Source organism: Cryptomeria japonica, chromosome 6, assembly GCF_030272615.1.
Source record: "Cryptomeria japonica chromosome 6, Sugi_1.0, whole genome shotgun sequence".
Taxonomy (NCBI): Eukaryota; Viridiplantae; Streptophyta; class Pinopsida; order Cupressales; family Cupressaceae; genus Cryptomeria; species Cryptomeria japonica.
Genome location: NC_081410.1, coordinates 564831036 through 564854849, shown reverse-complemented (window position 1 = coordinate 564854849; position 23814 = coordinate 564831036). Strand labels below are relative to the sequence as shown.

The 23814-nt window shown below is 32.8% G+C and overlaps 1 protein-coding gene across 1 annotated transcript; it reads right to left on the bottom strand.

Moving 5' to 3' along the window:
* Positions 1–14565: 14565 nt before the first annotated feature.
* Positions 14566–15151, bottom strand: LOC131856001 (dirigent protein 11-like). Its single transcript, XM_059207052.1, has one exon. It carries the CDS (start codon positions 15097–15099, stop codon positions 14587–14589), a length of 513 nt encoding a protein of 170 aa, XP_059063035.1. The 5' UTR covers positions 15100–15151; the 3' UTR covers positions 14566–14586.
* Between the last annotated feature and the right edge of the window lie 8663 nt (positions 15152–23814).

The following is a 23814-nucleotide window of genomic DNA, read 5'->3' as shown; positions in this document are numbered from 1 at the left end:
ATTCCATGCCCCTTATATTCCAAGAAATAGCTTTAAATTTTATGACCATGGTCATTCAGTGGTGTCCATGGAAGGCTTAAGCCCTTCAGAACCCTTAGGTCAATCATCTTTATTGTTGGCATCAAATGTAAATGAAGAATTAGGCCTACCCCTCTTTTTTCTAGTTTCATATATCTAATCAGGTCTCATAGATTCCTTTCTAACACTGACCTTTTTAGTGGTTATGGGAGATTTTTTCTTTCTAGGTTTCTTAATTTTAATTTTGAGAAAGTCAACCATCTTAATTGCATATCCAATTTCAAAGTTAGGAGCATCAGGGTAGAATTCATTGCCACCATCTCCCACATTATTCTTATCCTTACCATTCTCATTTGTCTGTCCTTCACTCAAGGCAAGGGTGGGGATGGAAAAAGTGAGATTTTTGTCACCAATAGAGTCACTAAATATGGATTTGGGATTTTCCATAACCAATTGGGGCCCATCAACATCCTCATATGTATCCAAGAAAGTTTTAACATAACTCAAATCAGATTCAGGGCAACAAGTCTATCCATCCTTTTGCATAATTTCCTTAATATTGCAACTAGCAATTTCCAAGCCCCTATTATAAGTCTCCATATTATTTATAGGGGACTCACTAGATCTTTGATCCATACTAGTGGCTCTATTAGTGGCAGCGAGCTCACCTCCACCATTCCCATCCACACCCTCAATGCAGGGCAGAGGAGTGATAATTTCTATTTCATCATTTTGAGAAGTGATGGCCATTTTCAACTATTTCCTAGCTTCCGCCACTCTTTTTTATTTGTCCAATACAATCTGTTGGGCATTTTGCATCCTAGGTCCATTGGTCGCATATGAAAAGTTATTCATCTCAAAAATGCTAGAGTGGGAGGGTTGAGAAGTAGCATTTGCTTCCTTAAGTGTATGTCTATACATCCAGATGCTCTCAGAGATAGGAGGGATAGAAGGCTTGGAAGTGGGCTCAAGAGGAGGAGATGCAAAGACAGAATTAGGTTCAGGTCAAGGAGCAGATTGGTGGGGTGGATTCTAGGAGTCATTTTGATGGGTATTCCTCATGGCCAGAATTGGACAATCCTTCTTAAAATGTCCTCTTTTCCTACACAGAAATCAAGCATTAATATCCCCTAAATATTCTAGGGGGCAACAAAAAGAAGTGTTATCAAGGTTAATTTCAAGCTCTGCAGAGAATTCAAAACCAGGGTTCAAGGCAATTAGAACCCTCACATCAATATGTGGAAGAAGGGTTGAAGAGGAGTCAATTCTCAAAACTATCCCCAAAGGTTCAACAAGTTTGGTATACAAATCCATAAGAAAGGAGGCACATTCTTGATTACGACCCATCGAGGGTTCAAAAATGCCATTATTTCCTCCATACAAGACTCAAGGGACCAATTAATGATTCTAAAAAAAGCATCTCCAATATTCCAAATTTGTTTATCCATAGCTTTCTTCTGGCTTGTGCCATCATTAAAGAATATTAAAAGTAAAATTTTTTGCATCATTCAACAAAATGAATAATGAAGCCCTAACTTTTTACTGAAAACATCTTGAAGCCATTTATTCATAAATTTCCTGGAAGGAACCCTATCAACATCTAGGGCAGCAAGAAAGATGGCTAACTCTCTAAGTCTAGTAATTTCTCTAGAGATAGTAGCAAACATAGAGAAATTAGGCTTAATGATGACTTTCCTAGGAGGAACCTTACCTTCAACTTGGATGGAATTGGTCACAGCATCTTCTGGTTCAAAATGATCCTATGTCATAAAGACCACTTTGTCTCCTTCAAGGGCTTGGTGAAACAATTTTTGAGTTCCTCCCATCCTCTGGGTCATCTCTGATTTGTTTGGTAGCATAGAATGATGGTTTGACTCCCCTTGGCCATATGTATTGGTCACCATAAATGGCAGCACAAAGAAAATAAATGTAGGGGCTCCCTAGCGAACTTTGGGAGCCCTCATACCGTGTAATAGCCTGCAACCAAGAACACCTTTAATTCATGCTCTAATTGCAGAGCTCCCTCTCCTCGCATCAAAAAAAATAAAAAATCAATGTGATTTTATTATAAATGAACATATAGTTTATGTTGAATTTGAACCTATACATAAACGCTAACTAAGCCAACCATATCCATTTTCTCCTATCTCCCATGATCTTGTATTTGATAGTGATGCTCTCAAATTTGTATTCCACTTGCACAAGAGCTCAAGGAAGAATGGATGTGATTTTGATGATGTATGGCTAAAAGTGTGATGATGTATGGTCAAGATCTCATAGATGAAATAAACTCAATAGGATATGAGGATAGTTAGAGATGAAGAGAGGAGATTAAGAGGTGAAAGGTAAAGGATAAGCATGAATAGGATTAAGAGGTTAAATTTGAAATAGAAGGATGAGATTAAGAGGTGAGTTGACTTTTAGCTTCAATGTATATGGACATTGGAGAAAGACAAAAGTGAATGTAGAGACAATTGACACTTGTCACATGCCTACAAATTTAGATTATGATCCTTGTGAACAAGTTGGAGGGCTAGGATTGAAACAAGAAAATGGTAAGTGAATTAATTATTCAATAAATAAAAGTATTAATTTAATTAAGGAGGAGCTAGATAAATTACACACACACATACACACATACATACATACATATAGGAAAGGAGTTGGTATTAAATAAATAATAAATATTTATTTAAATTAGAAAGAAGAGGCTTAGCAAATTAACTCAATAAATAAAAATAAAAATTTAATTAATAGTGGAAGAAGCTAATGAATTAATTATTTAAATAAAAATATTTACATGATTAATAGAAGACATTAAGATATAATAATTAAATAAATAATAAATGTTTATTTAATAAATGCCAATTTTAGGTATGTACACATACAAAAACTAATAAAAATAGATTATACTATCCAACAGATAATGAAGTTTTTCTAAAATTATATTTAAAATTTAGGATTTATAGAGGGGCAATATTTCTATGAATTTATCACATTAATTACCCATGTTGTTGTTTGGGCATAGCTACAAGATCCTTAGTAATTTTTTCATGAATTTTTATATCTATTACTACACAATCACAATGCTTGTAAGTTAAACTTCCCATCTTGAGACTATGTAGTTGTTAGTAATAAATGTTTGACATTACTACTTAGATAAATTTGATTTCTATATGCAATAGAGCTTACCTATTCTATCGTAGCTCTCTAGACCTTTTTATGATTATGTAGAGTAATATGTATCAAAACTATGATGTCATGATGTATGGAGAACTATTTTCTCGCTAACATAAAGATGACTTGCATGGGATGTTAGATGAATCTATCATTGTAAGATCATATAGTTCATGTTCCTTTATGATATATTTCTTCTCATTTTTTTCCATTCATTAAGTACATACCACATTTCCTTCAGTCATGAATTAAATTAAAATAATAAAATAGGTGAGCTCTAGCATTACTTACACAAATTACTTTTTAATTCTATAATACTACTTGAATGTTGACATGTTGCAATCTTATGGATTCTTGTGAAATTATTTCTTATATCTTTTGACCTTTTTGTGAGTCATTAGATCATATCTAGCATAAGCATTAAATGAGATAGATCAATTAAGAATTAGAATATTATTAAAATTATATTGTAGGACTAAAATGAACAAAATTGATGAAATTGTGAAGGCTCTAGGATGCCTCGTTCATTCTTACCAACCAAACATCAAGACAATATCAATCTTATATTTATAGTAAATTCATCACAATAGGAACATCTATGCATAATATTTGATAGTTCGATACTATTAGAGGTATTAATTCATGGGGTTGTTATTTTTTAAGTTCTAAATCTTGAATGTGTGTATGAATTATCATATACATATTTGTCTTATTGTTATTTTTTCTATCAATTATTTTAGCATAAGTTGCAAATCTTTATTCTAGTTGTGGAGGAAAACATATTAGACATAGATCTTTATATTTTTAGTTATTTCCTTATGCATTTCTTCAAATTCCCCTATCAATTAAAATAAAGTAGAATAGATAAAGCAATTGAATTTGTAATTATAAAGATTCACTCATAGACAAAATCCACATTTATAAAAAAAATTATTTTTATAATAACATATGACGTATTTATTCTAAATGAATATTTTTATTATTAACAAAATTTAGCAATAATAAAAAAAATTAATTTTATATTAAAAAATTTGAAATGACAAATAATCAATAAAATTTAAATAAACAATATATTAATACACCAAAATTCATTTAAAAGTTAAAAAAGATTTATTACATGCATTCCTTACACCTCCTCGCCTACTTTTCTAATTTCAATAATATTTTTTATAAATTAATAATAAATTTCACATAAAAAATGATAAAAAAAAAATTATAACCTTAGTCTGAATAAAGTTAGAAAAAAGGATCATCTATAATTTCTAGAAACCAAAGACTAATAAAATAGCCACAACATATGCAATTTTTCCTAGCTAAAAGATTCTTGGGGACAAAAAGAAAGATAAGATCACAGAGAAAGTCGGGCAGTATATATCTCCAAATTTGTCGCTTTATTATTGTAAGGATATAGTTATATATAAAGAAATGGCCATATAAAGTCTTCGTTGACAATTAAAAAACCTCTTTTTTATAAAGATAAATAGCATGTTTTGACTATATATCTATTAAATATTAAATAAATAAATCAGTTAAGAGTTGACTAAGGTTTTTTATTTATTGTGGGATGGTGATCCTCTCTATGACAAATTCATCATTGATTAAAATATAGCCCATGTTGGGTGAGGATAATATATTTAGTATTATACCCTCTCCAAGGTAAGGTCAAGGGCCATTAAAAATAGGTTCATATTATTCTAATCTTAAAATTATTTTAGGTTTAAATTTTATCATACCAAATTTTATATAAAAATATATATTTTAAACTTTTATAAAAGAATACAGCTTATTTGACTTAGGAACAAAAAAAAGTATAGTAAAATCAGATGAGACAACCAAAGATTCATTATCTCATTGATGAAAATGATGTATCAAACATAATTCTAAAATATATTTAAATATTTATCGATTTTGAATTGATTTAAATCTTTGTTAGAAAAATATATCATTTTAGTAATTTATAGTATTTTTCATAATTTATTATTTTATCTACTTCTATTCATTTATTTGCCTTTCATTATATACAATTTGCATAACTTTAAACAAATCTTAAATTTATTATCTTGTATAAATCATCTCTCTTTTGGGGGTAGTTTTTTATCATTGGGTTTTTCTCTCTTTCTTCGTTTGTGAGAGATTGCATTTCTTTGATTGCATTTGCATTTGTACATGGGTGCCTAACACGGCCTAGTAGTTGGGACCCATCTTGCATTGTTAGCTTGAATGTACATTCCCCTAAGTTGCACTTAAGAGGGGGTGTTAGTATAAATTATGTCTCATAATTACACTTTACTTAAGTTGACTTAGGGTAATGCATTTCATAGTAGTTTGCATATGAGACACTTAAGGAAGTGTGCATCTAGGGAAGATGGTTGTAGGAGAAATTCCACCTTTTTGTGGTCTTATCTTATTGTCACATATTTTGTTATCTCTTGTTTGTGCTATCAATTGAACTCTAGATCTTGGTAAATTCTCACAAATGTTGATCAATTTTTTAATAATAAATTGCAATTCAATAGATATATAAGTTCTCATTTCAAAGTCAAGTTTAATAAAATCAATAGTTTTATAAATGTTGAAAGGCATTTTCTAATGGGAACGGGAATTGAAATGTATTGAAATGAGTGTGTTAAAAAAACATCTTATCTTCCACCTTAAATTTGATAGCCATTTGCTTCTACAAATATTAAAATTAATAACAAACATAATATTTCTAAAATAAATGACATATAAAATTTATGTCTCCATCTATATAATAATTGACATAATTTTAAAATATTATAAAATAACTTATAAGAAAATGAAATAGATCTAAATTGATATCTTTAACAATTTTAAAATAGATATATTAAAAAATGTTATACTTATTTAGTAACAAATTAGATTAAATAGATTGATCTCCAAAAATCATAATAGAATAAATTATGAAAAATAATTTTGTTAGATGTTATTATTTGGTTTCCAAGAATAATTTATGATGGTATCAAGAATCCACAAATTTATTGATAATAATTTAATAATAAAATACATAAATAAATCTGGATAAAATAATAGATATACAATTTCTTTTATTTTTTATTTTTTATTTTTATTTTTATTTTTAAATATTAAAAATAAAGAATTAACTACAAAATACAATATCTAATTTACATAAATGTGATTAGATGATTTTTCCTTTAATTAAATATACTTTATTTTATTTTGTATAATCTATTTTCTTAAAACTGGTTCATTTTTTTCTACAACATGTTTGGTTCATACCAATTATAAAGAATGGAATGCTCCTTAAATATAAACCTACTATTGAATGTTAAAAAAATTAGAGGAATAATTTGAATTCTGAAAACCCAAACTAATGACAATTTAAATGTGAAAATAGGGAGATATATCTTGAGGCTATTTTAGGTTCGAATTTTATTATAGAAAATTTAATATATAAATTATTTTTTTAATATTGTATTAAAATACATGTTATTTGACTTAGAAACTTAAAATGTTATAGTAGAAAGAGGTGACGACAAAAAAAAGTGTGTTTTTCATTGGTGAAGAGGACATGTTAAACACAATTTCAGAACAACATCTTAAAAACCTTATAAATTTTGAATTTATTTCAATGGAAAAATATAACTTTAATATTTTGCATTATTTTTTAATAATTTATTAATTTAGTCTATATAATATATTTCAGTGATTTATAATCTATTGGGATAAAGCACATGTAACTATCATACATATTCTATTTATTTAATTACCTTTGATTATGTATAATTTAGTCAATTTTGAACAAATCTATCATTTATTTTCTAATTCAGTATACTTAGAAAAGAATGATGATCTTAATTTTTTTTATATTATAGATTGAGAGTCCAAAAGTAAATGGAGAGTTTATACAAAACTAGAGAGCGAGGGGTAGGGCCTCAACCGCCAAACTGCGCAACCAGAGAGAAAACTATATACATTTATCTCTTAGCCAAGAAAAAGGGATGCAATAGAGTATAGCACTATTGGAGAACCTCATCCTAGTCCTCCAGCCATGTGGTCCAGCCTTGTTCTCCTTCCATCCAAACCACCTTCTTTCTTGCTAGGATCTGGGAACACATCTCTATCTTGTTGAAGGGAGAAGGCCTGCTGTCTTGTAGATCCTTTATCAGCTTCTTCACTGCCTTATCAAAGGAGGTCTGATTCTTTGCAAGCCTGGCCCATTTGTACCCATCTTGCATCTCATAAATAAACATGGTCACTCTGCCATCTTTAAGGAATCTTGGGAGCTTGTTTCTCTCGATGTTCATCAAAAAACAGACCTGCACAACAATTTTGTAATATGTGAGTTTTTTAAAAAACTTAGTACGTTCCCTTGTAATACCTTGGAACTTCTCCTCATTCCTAAGTTTCCAAATAAACCAGAGAATGTAAGAAGATAGAATTTGCCAAACTAGATTAGTGTCCTTCCTCAGTCCTTGAATAAAACCAGTAACTATATCAAGAGTGTAAACATATTATGTAATAGAAATTCCAAACAGAATCCAAATTTCTCTAGCAAAAGGGCAGTCAAAGAAGATGTGGCGTGCGGTCTCAAGTTTTCTATAGACATAACACTGATCATATGCAGCCAATTTATTCCTAATAGGTAATCTGTCCAATATAAGTTGCCATCTGAAACATTTGACCTTAGGGGGGATGGGGGACCACCAAAGCTTCTCAAAAGTTTTATGCTAGGTGTGAGGGGTATGGTTAATGTACCATAGAGTGTTGATATGTTCGATCACCAAGGTATCATTATTGAGTAGGGTATAGATAGACTTGGCTTTGATCTTGGGGAGGGAGGAGCCATCCTTCCATAGGAATGTAAGGTACCTATGGATGTCTACTTGGGTATTTTTAGGGAGATTAAAGGGAGTGCATGCATTTTTAATCATGTTGTATGTCTTCTTATGTGATGGAGGGAGATCATATTTAGTACTAAGAGCCTCCCAACTGATAAGGTCATCATGTTCTAGAATATCCATAATGTACTTGATTCCTTTATTATGCCAGTGCTTAGCAGAACAACCTTGGGTTAAAGCAAGGGGTTTGGAGTTATGATGTAGGTTCCACCATATTGACCTTTCACCGTGGAGGGTATTGTCATAGTTGATGCTTGAGTTGTTAATAATACCACGCACATGCTCCCAATCTTTCTAGATGGATTTAAACATCCAAGTGCCTTGGACAGACACAGAGAAACCACCTGCAATTAAATCACTGAACGGGAGGGCTTTCCAAGTTTTGGCAGTTTTGGGAACACCATTTTGTATGTTGTTCCTAATGAAGATTTTTCAGGGTTCTTGTCCTTCCAGTGAGTGAAATATCCATTTGACTATGAGGGAGATACCTTGCAGCCTAAGATCCTTGAGGCCCAGCCCACCAAGTTTTTTGTCCAGGTGGCACCAGGTCCACTTGACTATGTGAGATTTCCTTTTACCCTTACCATCAGACCATAGGAATCATCTGATAGCCCTTCGGATTTCAAAGACTTGGTATTTGTTGAACATCCACACCGAGGAGTAGTATATGTTGTAGGAAGATAGGATTTTTTGACAGACTTGAATCCTACCAGCAAGGGAGAGGACCCTATTGTCCCACTTGTTGAGTTTACTGTCTATTTTCCCCCTGACCCAACCCCACGTGTCTTTAAGAGAGGGAGATATAGAGAAGGGGATACCAAGATAACAGACTAATTTATTTGGTCCTCCCCAAGCATATCCAAACTGGTGAAGCCAGTCCAGAGGATTATCTTTCTATCCAAGTAAAATGGATTTGGTGCTAGATATTCGGGCTCTGGATGCTCTACCAAAAATGTCAATTTTTTGATTAAGGGAGTCAATATTATGCCTTGAGAGCTTCAAGAAGAGTGAGGTATCATCAGCAAACTGGATGTTGATCAGTTCAGATTCATTCAACACAGTAATGCCTTAGACACGGGGGGATAGGGTGTCATTTCTAAGGAGATAGTACAGGGCATCTGAAGCAATGACAAACAGAGCAGGGGCAAGGGGGCAACCCTGCCTAATTGATCTAGATAGGGGAATAGGCTGGGAGAGCGTCCCATTGACTTTGACCAGGGTGGATGCCTCCTTGAGGAGGATTCAAACATACTTACAGAACTCACTAGGAAAGCCAAAGGCTGAGAGCATCATGAGGATGAAGTCCCATTCCACCTTGTCATATGCTTTCTCAAAGTCGACAAGGAACATGGCGAGGTCTTGGCTTGAGGTTCTGGCCCATTCCATGGATTCCCAACTCATTCCAAGATTCTCCAAGATGTATCTGCTTTTAATGAAACCTATTTGGGTGGAGCAAATGAATTTGGGGAGGATCTTCTCAAGGCGAGAGGCTAAGGCTTTGGCTAGGATTTTGTAGGAGACATTGAGGAGGGTGATTGGCCTCCAATTTTTAATTAGGGCTTTGTCCCCCTCTTTTGAAATAAGCTTAATAGTACCCCTATTTATTAACTCCCCCAGTGTGCCAGTGTCAAGGGCTTCATTGTAGATGTCATAGAGGTCATTAGAGATCCAGTCAATGTTGGTTTTGTAGAATTCAGCAGGAAGTCCATCAAGGCCTGGGGCCTTGTTATCCTTGAGAGCCTTAATGGCATCCTTGATTTCTTGCACAGTTATCTTAGCTTTGAGGAGGCTAGCTTCGTCCTCGGAGATTCTATTAGGAATAATGGTCCTACATTTGGTATGAGCATCTATCGAGGCCTCATTATCCTCTGAGGTAAACAGAGTCTTATAGAATGCTTCAAAGGCTTCTCTGATATCATTGAGATCAAAGAGTTCCTTATCATCTACTGTTATTCTATCTATTCTTTTTCTAGTCTATTTTTGCTTGAGCAGATTAAAGAATAGTTTGGAGCCTTTATCACCAAAATGGAGCCAGTGGTTGCGGGCTCTGATGAAAGAACCTCTGATTTTAACTTGCTGGTGTTTTATGAGGATATTTCTATCCTCGGAGACATGTTCGGCCAAGGTAGGGGAAGAGGGCTGCAATTGAATTTCATTTTCTAGGGAGTGAAGCTGAAGAGTAAGAGTTTTTTCTATGAATCTAAAGTCCTTGGCTTTTCTTTGGCCAATGGTTTGGAGAAGATTCTCCTAGGAGCAAATGTTCCTCTTCTATCTAAGAGTGTGGGATTGGGGGAGATGTGATTGCAAACTGAATATTCTAACTATTTTGATGGCATTTGGGACATCCTCATCTTGCAACAAGGAGGTGTTAAGTAAAAATTTCTTATTACGAGGGTGGCTAGGGGTGATGGAGTTCCTGATGTTAATAATGGCTAGGATGGGGAAGTGATCAGATAGGGTAGTTGGTAAGACTGCAACCGCATTCCCAAACTGGTTGGGGGAAAAGGAGAAAAAGTCCTTAGTAGCATAGAATCTATCTAGCCTGGAGTAGATCCTATTAGTGTTTTGCTGAAAGTTGCACCAGGTGTGCCATAGGTTAGGTGTATCAGGTTTGGTACCTTCCAAGGGGTCAAATAATTGCAGATGTTGTTTAAACCTGTCCCAGTGAGGTCTTTCTGAGTTTTTCCATTCAAATGGAAGTCCCCCAGCCTTGTCATTCTAGGATTCAGTCATATTAAAATCCCCAGCCATGACCCAGGGGATATTTGGGAGGGATGTTAGCCAATTCTAGAGGGATATTCTTTCCTTATAATCGTTAGATGCATATATGGAGCATATGCCAAAGCAAGATCCTTTAACATCTAATGTAACCCAAGCTACTCTATTACAGGGGGAGGTTCCTTTATCCTTGAGGTACATTATCCATTTAGGGGCAATAAGAAGACCAACTCCTCCTTTTCCTCTCAGGTGGTTGGTACAGACTTTGATTACATCTCTCCAAATGAAGTCAAATGTAGTGTCGAGGGAGAACCCAACAGATTTAAGTTCTTGTAACATCAGAAAGTCTAAGCTTTTATGATAGTCCAGAAATCTTTTAATAACAAATTTCTTGTTAGGTGACTCAAGGCCTCGAATGTTCCATGATATGTACTTCATCAAAGTGGAGGATTTAAGGGGGGTTGGTAGGGAGTTCATTGTTGATCTCCATATTTCTTCTTGTTTTTAGAGCCCATAGGCCTACCTTTCTTTTTATTTAAGGGGTACCCTTTCATGAGGTCCTCATCATCTTCACTAGTTTCGGGAGGCTCAGCTCTAATATTTGTATTTCCTCCTACATCGAACCTAGACAACTGGGAGCCTGGAAAGCCAGGGAGCATTGTGCTAGATCTAATTTCATCTAGACCCTTATTGGCATAAATAACTTCTATAATATGATTGTCCTCTAGCTCTTTGAGCGTAGATGCAGTCGAGGGGTTGATGGTGCTAGTGTCAGAAATAAGTCCTGCAAGTGAAGAGGAGATTGATTGAATGGGGGTTCCGGATCTGAGGATCATTGTAGGGTTATTACAAATGCTAGCATCATCATCACCATGATTGGAGTTCTCTAGATTTTTGACCATATTCCTAACCACAGAATTAATAGGGGATTGTGCAGGGTCCTGGGGTTTATGATTAGAGGCTAATTGGTTGGAGGTTGAGCGGCTAAGGTTTAGGGCAATGTGAGGAGTAATTTTATGTCTTCATTTCCATGAGGTAACAATTTGAAAGCAATCAGAGGGTGATTCTACAAGGTTTTGAGGAGGGTCAGAAACAAGGATGAGAGGTTCGGGGGCCAGAGGTGCATGATCGGGCATGAGAGGGTTAACTTTATTAGGAATGGGATCAGGATCTGCAGACATCATGTTAGAAGAGTGGGGAGGAGGAGAATTTAGGTCATTAATATTTTTAGGGTTTACAGAAGTCACAACTGAATTATGTTTTTGCTTCCTGCAACTAATAATTGGGCAATTTTTATGAATATGCCCTTCTTTCTTGCAAGGAAAACATGCATCAATCCTCCAAGCATTTCAACCGGGTGGACGAATGTGTCTCCATTAATATCTAGGTTTAAAGATGGTGGGATGTCGATTCTGGGCTTAATTGAGACAAGCATTCTTGCATCAAGGTTGGGTACCAACCGAGCAGTTTCATTGATCCGAATCATTTTGCCAAATGGTTCCATTAATTGGGGAAGAAAATGCCACAGAAAGGGAGGGACATCTTTAAGGATGACCCATCTGGGAGAGGATAGTGCAAGGACTTCCTCATTAACCACCTCTAGAGACCAGGCCAGGGCTCGAAAGGAGGTATTCCCAACCGTCCAGCACTGTCTTTTAAGTGCTTCTAATTGGGATTCATGCGAGTTAAATAAAATGAGAAAAATACCTCTCTGTATTTGTCTACAGAACATAATTTTAAGCCCTAATTTAAGATTCCATAGATTGTGAAACCAGTCATCTACGAATTTCCTAGGTGGGCATTTTTGAGCATCAACACAGGCAAAAATATAGTAGTGTCACATAACCTACACTTTTCTAAGGCAATTTCATTCAACATTTCAATATTTGGCAAAATGCAGAAGGGGTCCGAGGTATTGCAAGGGGACTTACCGTCCTTACTGGGTCCTTTGTCTATAGGAGCCTTAAGGAATTGCGTCGATGAGTGGACTCCATTCGCAGGTGGGGCAACAGTCTCAGCGAAAGTCTTTTTTAGGGCTGGTATTGTCTGCGGCATGGGTTTAGAGTTATTAACATTAACTCCATCTGACTCTAGCTCCATTGGAAACCAGGGTTAGGATTGCGCGGGATGGGCAAATGGGTGGAGTTAACCATAATAAATGTTCACAGAGCAGAGTAATTAAAACACAGAGCAAGCAAAGCAAGTGGGCGAGGTAAGAAGTGAAAACCGAGTGAGGAGTTTAACTCCTCCACGTAGATGCCCAGGTACTCCTGTCAACGTCTATGTGCCTTGATCCTGCTTCCACCTTTAGGGAGCGATCACAGTCGAAAGCACCGAAAAAACGTAGAGCTCCATCCAGATTCATTCCATGATCAAAATTTTAGTAAAAAATTACTCAATAATAAGAACCATATTTTTTAACAAGTAACTATTATACATATTCTATTCATCAGTTTATCTTTCATTATGTATATTTTAGTCAACTTTGCACAAATCTTTCATTTATTTTTTAATAGAATATATAAACAAAAGAATGGTGATCAAAATTTTAGTAAGAAATTACTCAATAATAAGTACTTTTTTTTTTAACAATTAACTATCATACATATTTTGTTCATTAGTTTATCTTTCATTATGTATAATTTAGTCAACTTTGCACAAATCTTTCATTTATTTTTTAATATACAAACAAAAGAATGGTGATCAAAATTTTAATAAAAAATGATTCAATAATAAGAACAATATTATTTAAGAACTATCATACATATTCTATTCATTTATTTATCTTTTATTATGTATAATTTAGTCAACTTTGAACAAATCTTTTATTCATTTTTTAATACAATATACAAACAAAAGAATGATGATCAAAACTCTAATAAGAAATCATTCAATAATAAGTACAATATTATTTAACAAGTAACTATCATACATATTCTATTCATTTATTTATCTTTAATGTTTGGATAATTTAGTCAACTTTGACCAAATATTTCATTTATTTTTTAATACAATATACATACAAAAGAATGGTCATCAAAATTTTAGTAAGAAATTATTTGATAATAAATACAATATTTTTTGATAAAATAATATTAAAAAAAAAAAAGATTTTAATTTATTTCTTATTTATAAATCAAATTTGATAAGATGGACACTTCCATTTTGATTAAATAAATTGACGTACAAAAAATATAAAAAATCAACCTTAAATTCTTAATTTAAAAAAAATAATTAATTTACAGTTATAATCAAAGATCATTGATCATCTAATGTACTAACAATTATATTCAAAAGATCATTGATCATTTAATTTAATAATTTCATTTGTTTTTCCTGTAATTGCTGGTCTTTTGGTTTAGTAAAATTCCTCACCTAATGAACTAAAAAATACATTCAAAAGATCATATTGATCATCTAATTTAACAATTGAAATATAAGACAAAAGAACCTGAACCCTTTTACAAAACAGTGATTAAAATGACAGATAAGAATCTCACAAGAAGTGAGACATGAAAAAAAACCAACTAGCAAGAGAAAACAATGATGATATATCTGCAAGTACCATAACACATATAATAAGTGAAGAAGAAATTTATTGATCTCTGAAATTCATGGGAACAAGCAGGGCGATCTACCATTCCAATCAGGGCCAGTCTTAAATTCTACACACTAAGTAACTTATTAAGTCTAGAGAATGTCAATCAATTCTGAATGTTTAAAAACTTTTAAACCTAAAAATGTAAAAATGTAAGCTTAATGTATACGATTTAAGCAGTTTGCCCAATCAATATCAATCAGATGGTGTCCAAATCGTTACATTATTCTTAAATGTGAAATTCACTCCATCGGTTGCTACAATTTGAACAATAACAAATCCACGAGCATATCTGAATCGCCCAGTTCCTCCAACCACAGAGAGCTCTCTCTTTGGCAATTGAGATATTATTGTCCCCTGGATCTCAAGGGTGCTGCCATTCTCAAATATAAGAGAGGCAGCCAGATGAAAATCCTTTCCACTTAGATCTGAATTGGCTTCCACTCCTTGATATCTTCCCAAAAACTTGGAATTAGGGTGAGGTCCTTGTGTTATAACGTCGTCAATCACAAAAACTGTTCCAAATGATCGAGGATTGGAAGACGATCCATTCACTCCTGCAGATGAAAGTATCGTAGCATTTGGTCCACTCAGTATTTCCTGCACGTAAAACACCATATTCTTTTCCTTACAAGAGGCTCCTGATATCATGAGGAAGATGGGCATAAGGGTTAACAGTAATACAATAAGTGATGATTTCAGAGCCATTAGAGGGGGCAATGAGGGAATTTCAATGGCGGGGATGGCGTAAAAACTAAGAGTAGCATAAGAGAAGAGTATGATGGAAATAATGGGGGTACACTGGCTATCTATAAATAGCATGAAAACCCATTTTAAAATCAATTCGTGTAAGGAACATGAAAGGATATGCCTCGCAAGATGTGGTCAAAGTTTGTGAGGTCAAAATCCTTATTAACTTTTTCATGAAGTTTTATACCAAACACCGATGCTTGCGGGGGAATCTTTCCTTGTAGGTGAATCTTCCCATCTTTAAACTGAATAGTCATTAGCCATAGATGTTTGACCTTACTACTATCATAGATGTTTGACCTTACTACTATGAAATTTTGATTTCAAGATGTCATATAGCTTATCTATATAAGTGTAGCTTACCTATAAATATAGTGCTCTAAACCTCCCTTTATAATGTAGAGTAGTAAGTATTACAATCACAATGCTTTTATGCTCTAGACCTCCTTTTGATGATGTAAAGCATCATAATGTTTATAGGTGAAATTTCTCATCTTTAGACTGAACAGTCACTAGTCATAAATGCTTGATCTTATTACTATGAAATTATGATTTCAAAGATGGCATAGGCTTTCTTTTGATGATGTAGATTGTAGAATAATAAGTATCAAAACTGTGATATCATGATGTATAGAAGATAATTTTTGTACTAACATGGTTGTATCTTGCATAAGATTATAGATGAATCTATCATTGGAAGATCAAATAGTTCATGCTCCTTTATGATATATTTCTCTTCAATTTTTGCATTCATTCAGTACATACCACATTTCCTTTATTAAGTCATGAATTAAATTAAAATGATAAAAGAGGTGAGTCCTGGTGCTATTTACACAAATTACATTTTCAATTCTATAATACTGCTAGTTATAGAGTTATAAGTATCAAAACTATGATGCCACGATGTATGGAGGATAATTTTTATACTAACATGCTTGAGTCTCTAGGATTTTGGATGAATCTCTCATTGGAAGATCAAATAGTTCATGCTCTTTTATGATATATTTATGTGTGATTTTTCCATTCATTAAGTACATACCACATTCCCTTCATTAAGTTATGAATTAATTTAAAATGATAAAATAGGTGAGGCCTAGTGCTATTTACACAAATACTTTTTCAATTCTATAATAAGTTACTTGCACGTTGACATGTTGCAACATTAGGATTTTTTGCAAAATTCTCTCCTACCTCTTTGAAGAAATCTTTTGAATCATTACATCATATCTAACCTAGGATACATCCATGAGGACTTTAAAAAATAATAAACTTATATTGCAAGACTAAATTGAACAAAATAGAACATCAAGACAAGATGAATTTTCTACTTTTAGTAAATCCTTCACATTAGGAACCTCTATGCATGGACCTCAATGAATGGTCCTAGAGTTAGTAGTACTGCATTATATGTAATAGTTTGATACTACTAGAAGTGTTAGTTCATGGGGTTGTTAGTTTTTGAGTTCTAAATCTTGAATGTGTATAAATTTATCAAATATATGTGTCTTATTGCTAATTTATAGTGACTATTGTAACATAAGTTGTAAAGCTTTGTTCTAATTTTTTTTTTTTAAATATATAAACCATATGTAACATCGATTTTTTTTTTTTTTTTATTTCTTTTTGGTAATTAGGCCCAAAGTAATATAAAATATACATTTAGTAGACACTTCCAATTGAAAAAGTTGTCACCCATATATAACTTAGCTATAATGAATCTATATAAACCATATGTTTGACTAAAATTAATTTTTAGGTAGAATTACTTAAATTCACTTGTGCTGATAAGTTGTCCTAAAAAGTGACATAGTTTTGTGCTTTTACCTTGGGACTTTGTGTCATCTCCTAGAACGAGGGGTGGTTTCGTAATGGTTCAACATGGTCAGGTGGTTTTATGCCTTCTTCCATTGGGATGTTCTTTGTTGGATGCTTATACATGAGGATGTGGATTCTTTATCTCTTCAGCTTATGGATGGATTCTTGTAGCAGATTATTGTATACATTTACGTAATGTAAACCAATATTGTAATAGTGATTCATATGGCATTTATATTAGTAGGATGGGAAATTATGTACCATGAGATAGTTGTATCTATAAATGGAAACTATGTATCTTGATCTTGTATTCTTATGTAATGGAAATTGATATAGTAGTTTGTGTGTAATATTCTTGTAGTAGTTGATGTTATGGTAATCCTAATTGATTCTATGTAGCATCTTGGGTGTTGTACATCTAGGGAAATATGGATTTAGATTCATGGTGCTATTGTCTTGGTGATATGGATGCTTTATGATGTAATGGGGATATTAGTTTACTCTTGAATGGTTTGGAGTATATGTCTTTAGCTATAAATGAAGTTACTCATTAATGCCTTGTCTCTTGAGTGTGGTTGTGTATGAATAATATGTTGGATATATATGATTATTATTAATGATGGAAATGTATTAGACATGTTGCATGGGATGGTTTGGTAATAGGTAATGATGATATATTTAATGATTAAAATAATGGAATGAGAGATATTATCGATTAGTATTCATGTATTTGTATGACAATGAAATAAGGATTATATCCTAGTCATGTATGATGCATTAAGATATGGTGAGAATAATGGTTATGCTTGAGAAAAGGATATTTAGTATGCATTATGTTATGGAGGTAGAAGGCACTAGGAACATATGGAATTGTTGATTTAAAATGAAACTAAAGGAAATAAGTCGGTAATTGGATTTAATGAAATGTAATTATGATGATTTAATTAAATAGAATCTAGTCTCTTATGTTACTATAAGAAGTAAATGTTAGGATTTGGATGTATATTTAAATGAAGATGTTAGAATGTGATGAAATTCTATGATGTTAGTTATTTTCTTGTACCTAGTTTTATACTAGGTAATGGCGTTGAGATACCCTAGGGAATGTTACTTGATGAGTTAATATTTATTATGATGATGTGGAGTAATGTATATTGAACCTATGATGTCATGATGTATGGAGGAAATTTTTTGTTCTAACATGATTGTATCTCACATGGGATGTTAGATGAATTTATCATTGGAAGATCAAATATAGTTCATGTTCCTTTATGATATTTTTCTCCTAAAAAATTTTGATGAACATTTATCACATACCACATTTCCTTCATTAAGCCATGAATTAAATTAAAATAATAAAGTAGGTGAGGCCTTGTGCTACTTACACAAATTACCTTTTAATTCTATAATACTACTTACATGTTCACATGTTAGGGATTCTTGTGAAATTATTTCTTACCTCTTTAGAAAAAATCTTGTGAGTCATTACATCATATCTAACCTAAAGCATTAAATGGGATACATCCATTAAGAATTAGAATATTATTAAAATTATATTGCAAGACTAAAATGAACAAAATTGATGCCTCTGATCACTCTTATCAATAAAACATCAAGACAGGATGAATCTTTTATTTGTAATTAATCCTTCACAATATGAACCACTATGTATGATAGTTCTGATACTAAATATGATTAGTACAGATGCCAAGTTAACAATATGAGAGGGGGGGGTGAATCATTCAAACTTAATTTTCAATAAAAACAACAGATTCAACCTCGGTAACCTTATCAGAAAAATAGTAATGCATGCAGACCCATAAATAGATAAGATCACAAACATATAACACCAGATTTAATGTGGAAACCCAAATAGGGAAAAACCACTGTGGGATTTCGGACCCACTAAGAAATATACTCTTCTAGAGTATGCTCAATTAAAAGCAAATCCCGTTAAAGATTACAAACACATTGCTAGATGTGACCCAGTTAAGGGATTTCCCTCAGATCTGTTAGGATCTTCACCTTGTTAGAAGTGACCTTGTTAAAGGATTTCAAACACTCAATAAGAATGTCACCTTGCTAGAGGATTTTACAAATAAGACTGTTAAGTCCACTCGGTTAAGAGATTTTCTGCTACTTCTCAAAATAACAGTAATAAAAATATGTCTGCAACTTCACATCTAAAAATGTTGAAGCAGATTCTTATTTGCTCAATACAATCAATTCATAGGACTTATCTTGTCCCTCTGTTGGGCTCTATACTCTGTTATCAAAACAGATCTTCAAGCTTATGTGCTCGGTAATCACTATGTAGCATCCCTGTGCATACACTTCCCCGCATACATTGTTTATCAACAATTTCCTATTTATAAACAATCTTCCAACCACTTAATCTCCTTGATCACATTTCCCATGATCAATCATAGCTATCAGATCTTCAATCTTGTCCAGGTTCAATGTATCCTTCGATTTGAAAATGTTTTACCCCACCTTGGAACTTGCATTGTCACCTTGGAACTTGTGTTAGGGTATTGTGGTTCAATCTGAGTTGTAGATCTTCCTGTCGATCTTTCTTTACCATAGATTCTTTAACAATCTTCATACACGGCTTACCAATCATTTAATCCGCTCCAACTCATCAGCTTCCTTCATTAAATATCACATGTAAACATTTAATGCATTCTGTTATAGTTCAGTTGTAACTCGGTAAATACTAAACTTCACTCGGTAGACATTCTGCCTTCATTAACCAATAGCGATAACCTTAGGGTTTACAGACTAGGTTCCTTAGGGTTTACCGACTAGGTTCTTTGCTCGGTAACATAGTATAGTATTAACCTTTCAAACAATAGCATATTTAGGATATCAAAACAATCTAAACATCATGATCTCATCATTGTCTAACTCGGTAATAGTTGCCCATTATAACTTATTCCCTTATTCATCGTATTTTTTCTGTGTCTTTTACCGACATCTTTATACTCATCAAATCATACTTCTTAAGATATGGCAACATCATACTGAATTAGAAAATCAATTTCTTGACATCAATGACAAAATAATAATATTAAGACAGTAATCATCCTTAATCAGTTATATCCATAGTCATCAACAACCTTCTCAATATCCTTATTGAAATGCCAACAATCTCTCATTGTAATTGGAATGCCAACCTTCTTCTTGTCTGTTATAATGCCAACAATGTATTGTCCTAGAGCTTGTAATATTGCATAATATATGATAGTCCAATACTATTAGAAGTGTTAATCCATGAGGCTATTATTTTTTAAGTTCTAAATCTTGAATGTGTTTATTGCTATTATTTTCATTGACTATTATAACATAAGTTGCAAAGCCTTGTTCTAGTTGCAAAAGAAAACATATTGAACATAGATCTTTATATTTTTAGTTATTTCCTTCTGCATTTCTCCAAATTCCCCTATTAGTTAAGCTAAAGTGGAATAGATAAAAAAAATCAAGCTTGTAATTATAGAAATTCATTCAAAGACAAAATCCACAACTATGAGGCTTTCCATGTTTAATGATAACATATAGTGTATTTGTTTTAAATAAATAATTCGATCATTGACAAATTTTAACTATAAAAAAAAATCCATTATCTTAAAAAAGTCTAAATGACAAATAATTAATAAATGTTAAATAAAGAATACATTAATACACCAAAAATGCATTTATTGGATGTATTCCTTACACCTCCTCGCCTACTTTTCTAATTTCAGTAATATTTTTTATAAACTAATAATAAATTTCACATAAAAAATGATATGAAAAGACGAAAAAAAAAAAGGAAACATCTATAATTTCTAGAAACCAAAGAAAATAAAATAGCCAACAATATATGATTGTAGAGGACAAAAAGGAATCATCTATTTTTTTCCTAGCTAAAAGACTAGGAGAAAGTCAAGAAGTATCTATCTGCAAATTTGTCGCTTTATTATTGTAGGGATATAGTTATATATAAAGAAATGACCATATAAAGTCTTCGTGGACAATTAAAAACCCTCTTTTTTATAAAGATAAGTAGCATGTTTTGGCTGTATATTTATATTTATTTAATCTTTATTAAATCAGTTAAGAGTTGACGAAGGTGTTTTATTTATTGTTGGATATTGATCCTTTCCATGACAAATTCATTTTTTATTAAAATATAATTCATGTTGGGTAAGGATACCCTGTCCAAGCTAAGGTCAAGAGCCATTTCATTTGAAATCGAAGTTTTTAATTGTGATTACAATGGTTTCAAAATCTTTGTTTTGTTAATTTTTGTAATGTTATATTTAAATTGTAATTCGGCTTTTGTTGAGATACATGAATTTTTTGTATTGTGTTTATTATTGAAAGACACAAATAATTAAAAAGTTTATTAATACAGTTAAAATATTTAAAATTAACAAATTAACGTCATAAACAGAATTCTTAAACTCCAAATTAAAGAGATCTTAGAAGTTAAAATAGATTCATATTATTCTAATCTTAAGATTATTTATGGTTTTTATATATAAATAATATTTTTAACTTTATTAAAGAACACGTGTTATTTGACTTAGGAAAATGAAATTTTATGGTAGAATTAGATACAAAATCCAAAGATTCATTATCTTTTTGATAAATAGGATGTCTCAAACATAATCTAGGAATATATTAAAATATTGATCAATGTAGAATTGATTTAAATTTTTATTTTTTTTCCAAAAAGGTGGCAATGCCACTTAATATATTTTATTTATATATTTCTTTACAAAAGTTGATTCAAATAGCTCCCGGAGAAAAGAACCAGAAAGAAAAACTTCGATCCTTGCTCGATAATACATAGAAAGGTTGTGAAACTTAAATCCCTAATATGCCAAAAAGTACAATATATCTCATAATGTCCAGAATACCGAATGCCACAAATCATCCCCGAGTATCAAATGCTTCCTGGAGTATGTTGAACAAGATGAAGTTCGAACCAAAACATCACGAAATTTGTATACATTTACATAGCAGTCCACAGTCTACCTGACTTATGTATTTATTCAACTTGAAGTCCAACACGCTTCATAGATGCTCAAATTGACATCCATTCACATCATTCAGATACAACAAAACCACAGAACCTTGCAATTATAATACCTCACATACCAACTTTCTATCAGTATGAAAAAGACAACTACATAGCCATGTGCAATATTATCCTGTACCCATGTTCTCCAATATTATTTTTCTAATAATTAGAAAAGAATCGATATCACAATTCAGACCTATCATATTAAGTTCCACCTTGGAACTTCCCATGTTTGCCAAATGATCTACAACCCAGTTACCTTCTCTATACACGTGTGAAATAGTAAAGTTTACAAATGTATCAATAAGTGTCCATGCTTGTTCAAGTAAATATCTTATATGCCAATTGTCTATATTTCTCTTTATGCAAGCATTGATAATAATAGTTGAGTCGTCTTCGATGTGAATATAAGAGATGTTCAATTTTTTAACTAGTAGAATTCCTTCAAGCAAACCACATGCCTCTGCAAATTTGTTAGTACCTAGTAGAATGGAAATAGATTTCAAAGCAAAAACAAACCCTGTGTGGTCCCTTATGCATACTCCTACTCCTGCATCACTCAGGTTTCCTTTAGAGGAGTCATCAAAATTCAATTTAAAATGTGTTGAATCCGGAGGACACCATTTCACTTTATTTCTATCAATTTTACTAGTTCTCACTCTCATAAAGCAAGGTGATACAAGAATAGAAATTATCTTCCAACAATGAATAACTTGACCATCCCAAGAAGTAAATTCCCTATTTGGATTGAATTGATTTGAAACATGAGCATTAACCAGTTCTGATAGTGATTTTTCAATGTAATTGAAAACATCAGAGAGAGGAGATGTCTTCTTTCTAAAAATAAGCTTATTTCTTTCCCACCAAAGTGACCATACTACTGTGGATGGGATCACTTTCCAAATTGATGGGGTTCACCTAGCTTGCTCACACTTCACCTAGTTGGTGTTGCTCAATTCCACCAACTCTCCAAGCCTAGTTGCACTCTAAGGCCTCCAAGTCCTTCTCAATCTTTTCTAGGGAATTCTTCTTATCCATTTCAAGGTGTTTACTTCAAGTGTTTTAACTAGGACCCCTACCAATTCACAATGTTTCCCATGTGCTCATCATGCTTGTCTTGGTTTCAACTTGTCAATTTGACCTCCTACTATTGTGATTTGATGCAGAGGTGTGGAGGTGGCTTCTAACATGTTTTGAATACCTTTTGGTTCCATTTGAGGTTTGCAACCATTGGCATTCTTACCGATTTCACCATTTTTCCTACAAAAGGGCTACAAGGAATTAGCCATATTAGGCCTCCAAAATCCGGTTTTCTAGGGCTTGAGAGAAAACGGTCCAAAAGATCCTACAAAAAGTTTGGATTTTATTTAAATATACACCTAACCTCAAGTTATTCTTTTGGTTTTGGTTTCTTAACGCACTGTACAATGCCCTAACCCAAAAATGAGGGATTTGAAGGGTTTCTAGGCCTTCTAACCCATAGTGAAAGGTCAAGTTTGTGTTTGGCCATCAAATGGTCTTTTCAAGGATTCTCCTTGCATAGGAAACTCTATATGAAAATATTTGACCCCTCCAAAAGGTTATATTATGGTTTGGCATTCACCCCTGCACTTTGCAAACCAAATTCACCATGTCTCCTCTAATCGGGTTGCTCCTGGACTCGCCTAGAACAAGGTGAAAGTCATATCAAAGTTTATCTCTAGAACTTGCCCCTACATATATACATTTTAAAAGTGATTTCATTCCATGTCCCAACAGGCCATGATGGTAGCACAGAGGGAATTCATGGG

Excerpts from the sequence above, each read along its gene's own strand:
- LOC131856001 (XM_059207052.1), bottom strand. The coding sequence starts at position 15,099 with ATGGCTCTGAAATCATCACTTATTGTATTACTGTTAACCCTTATGCCC.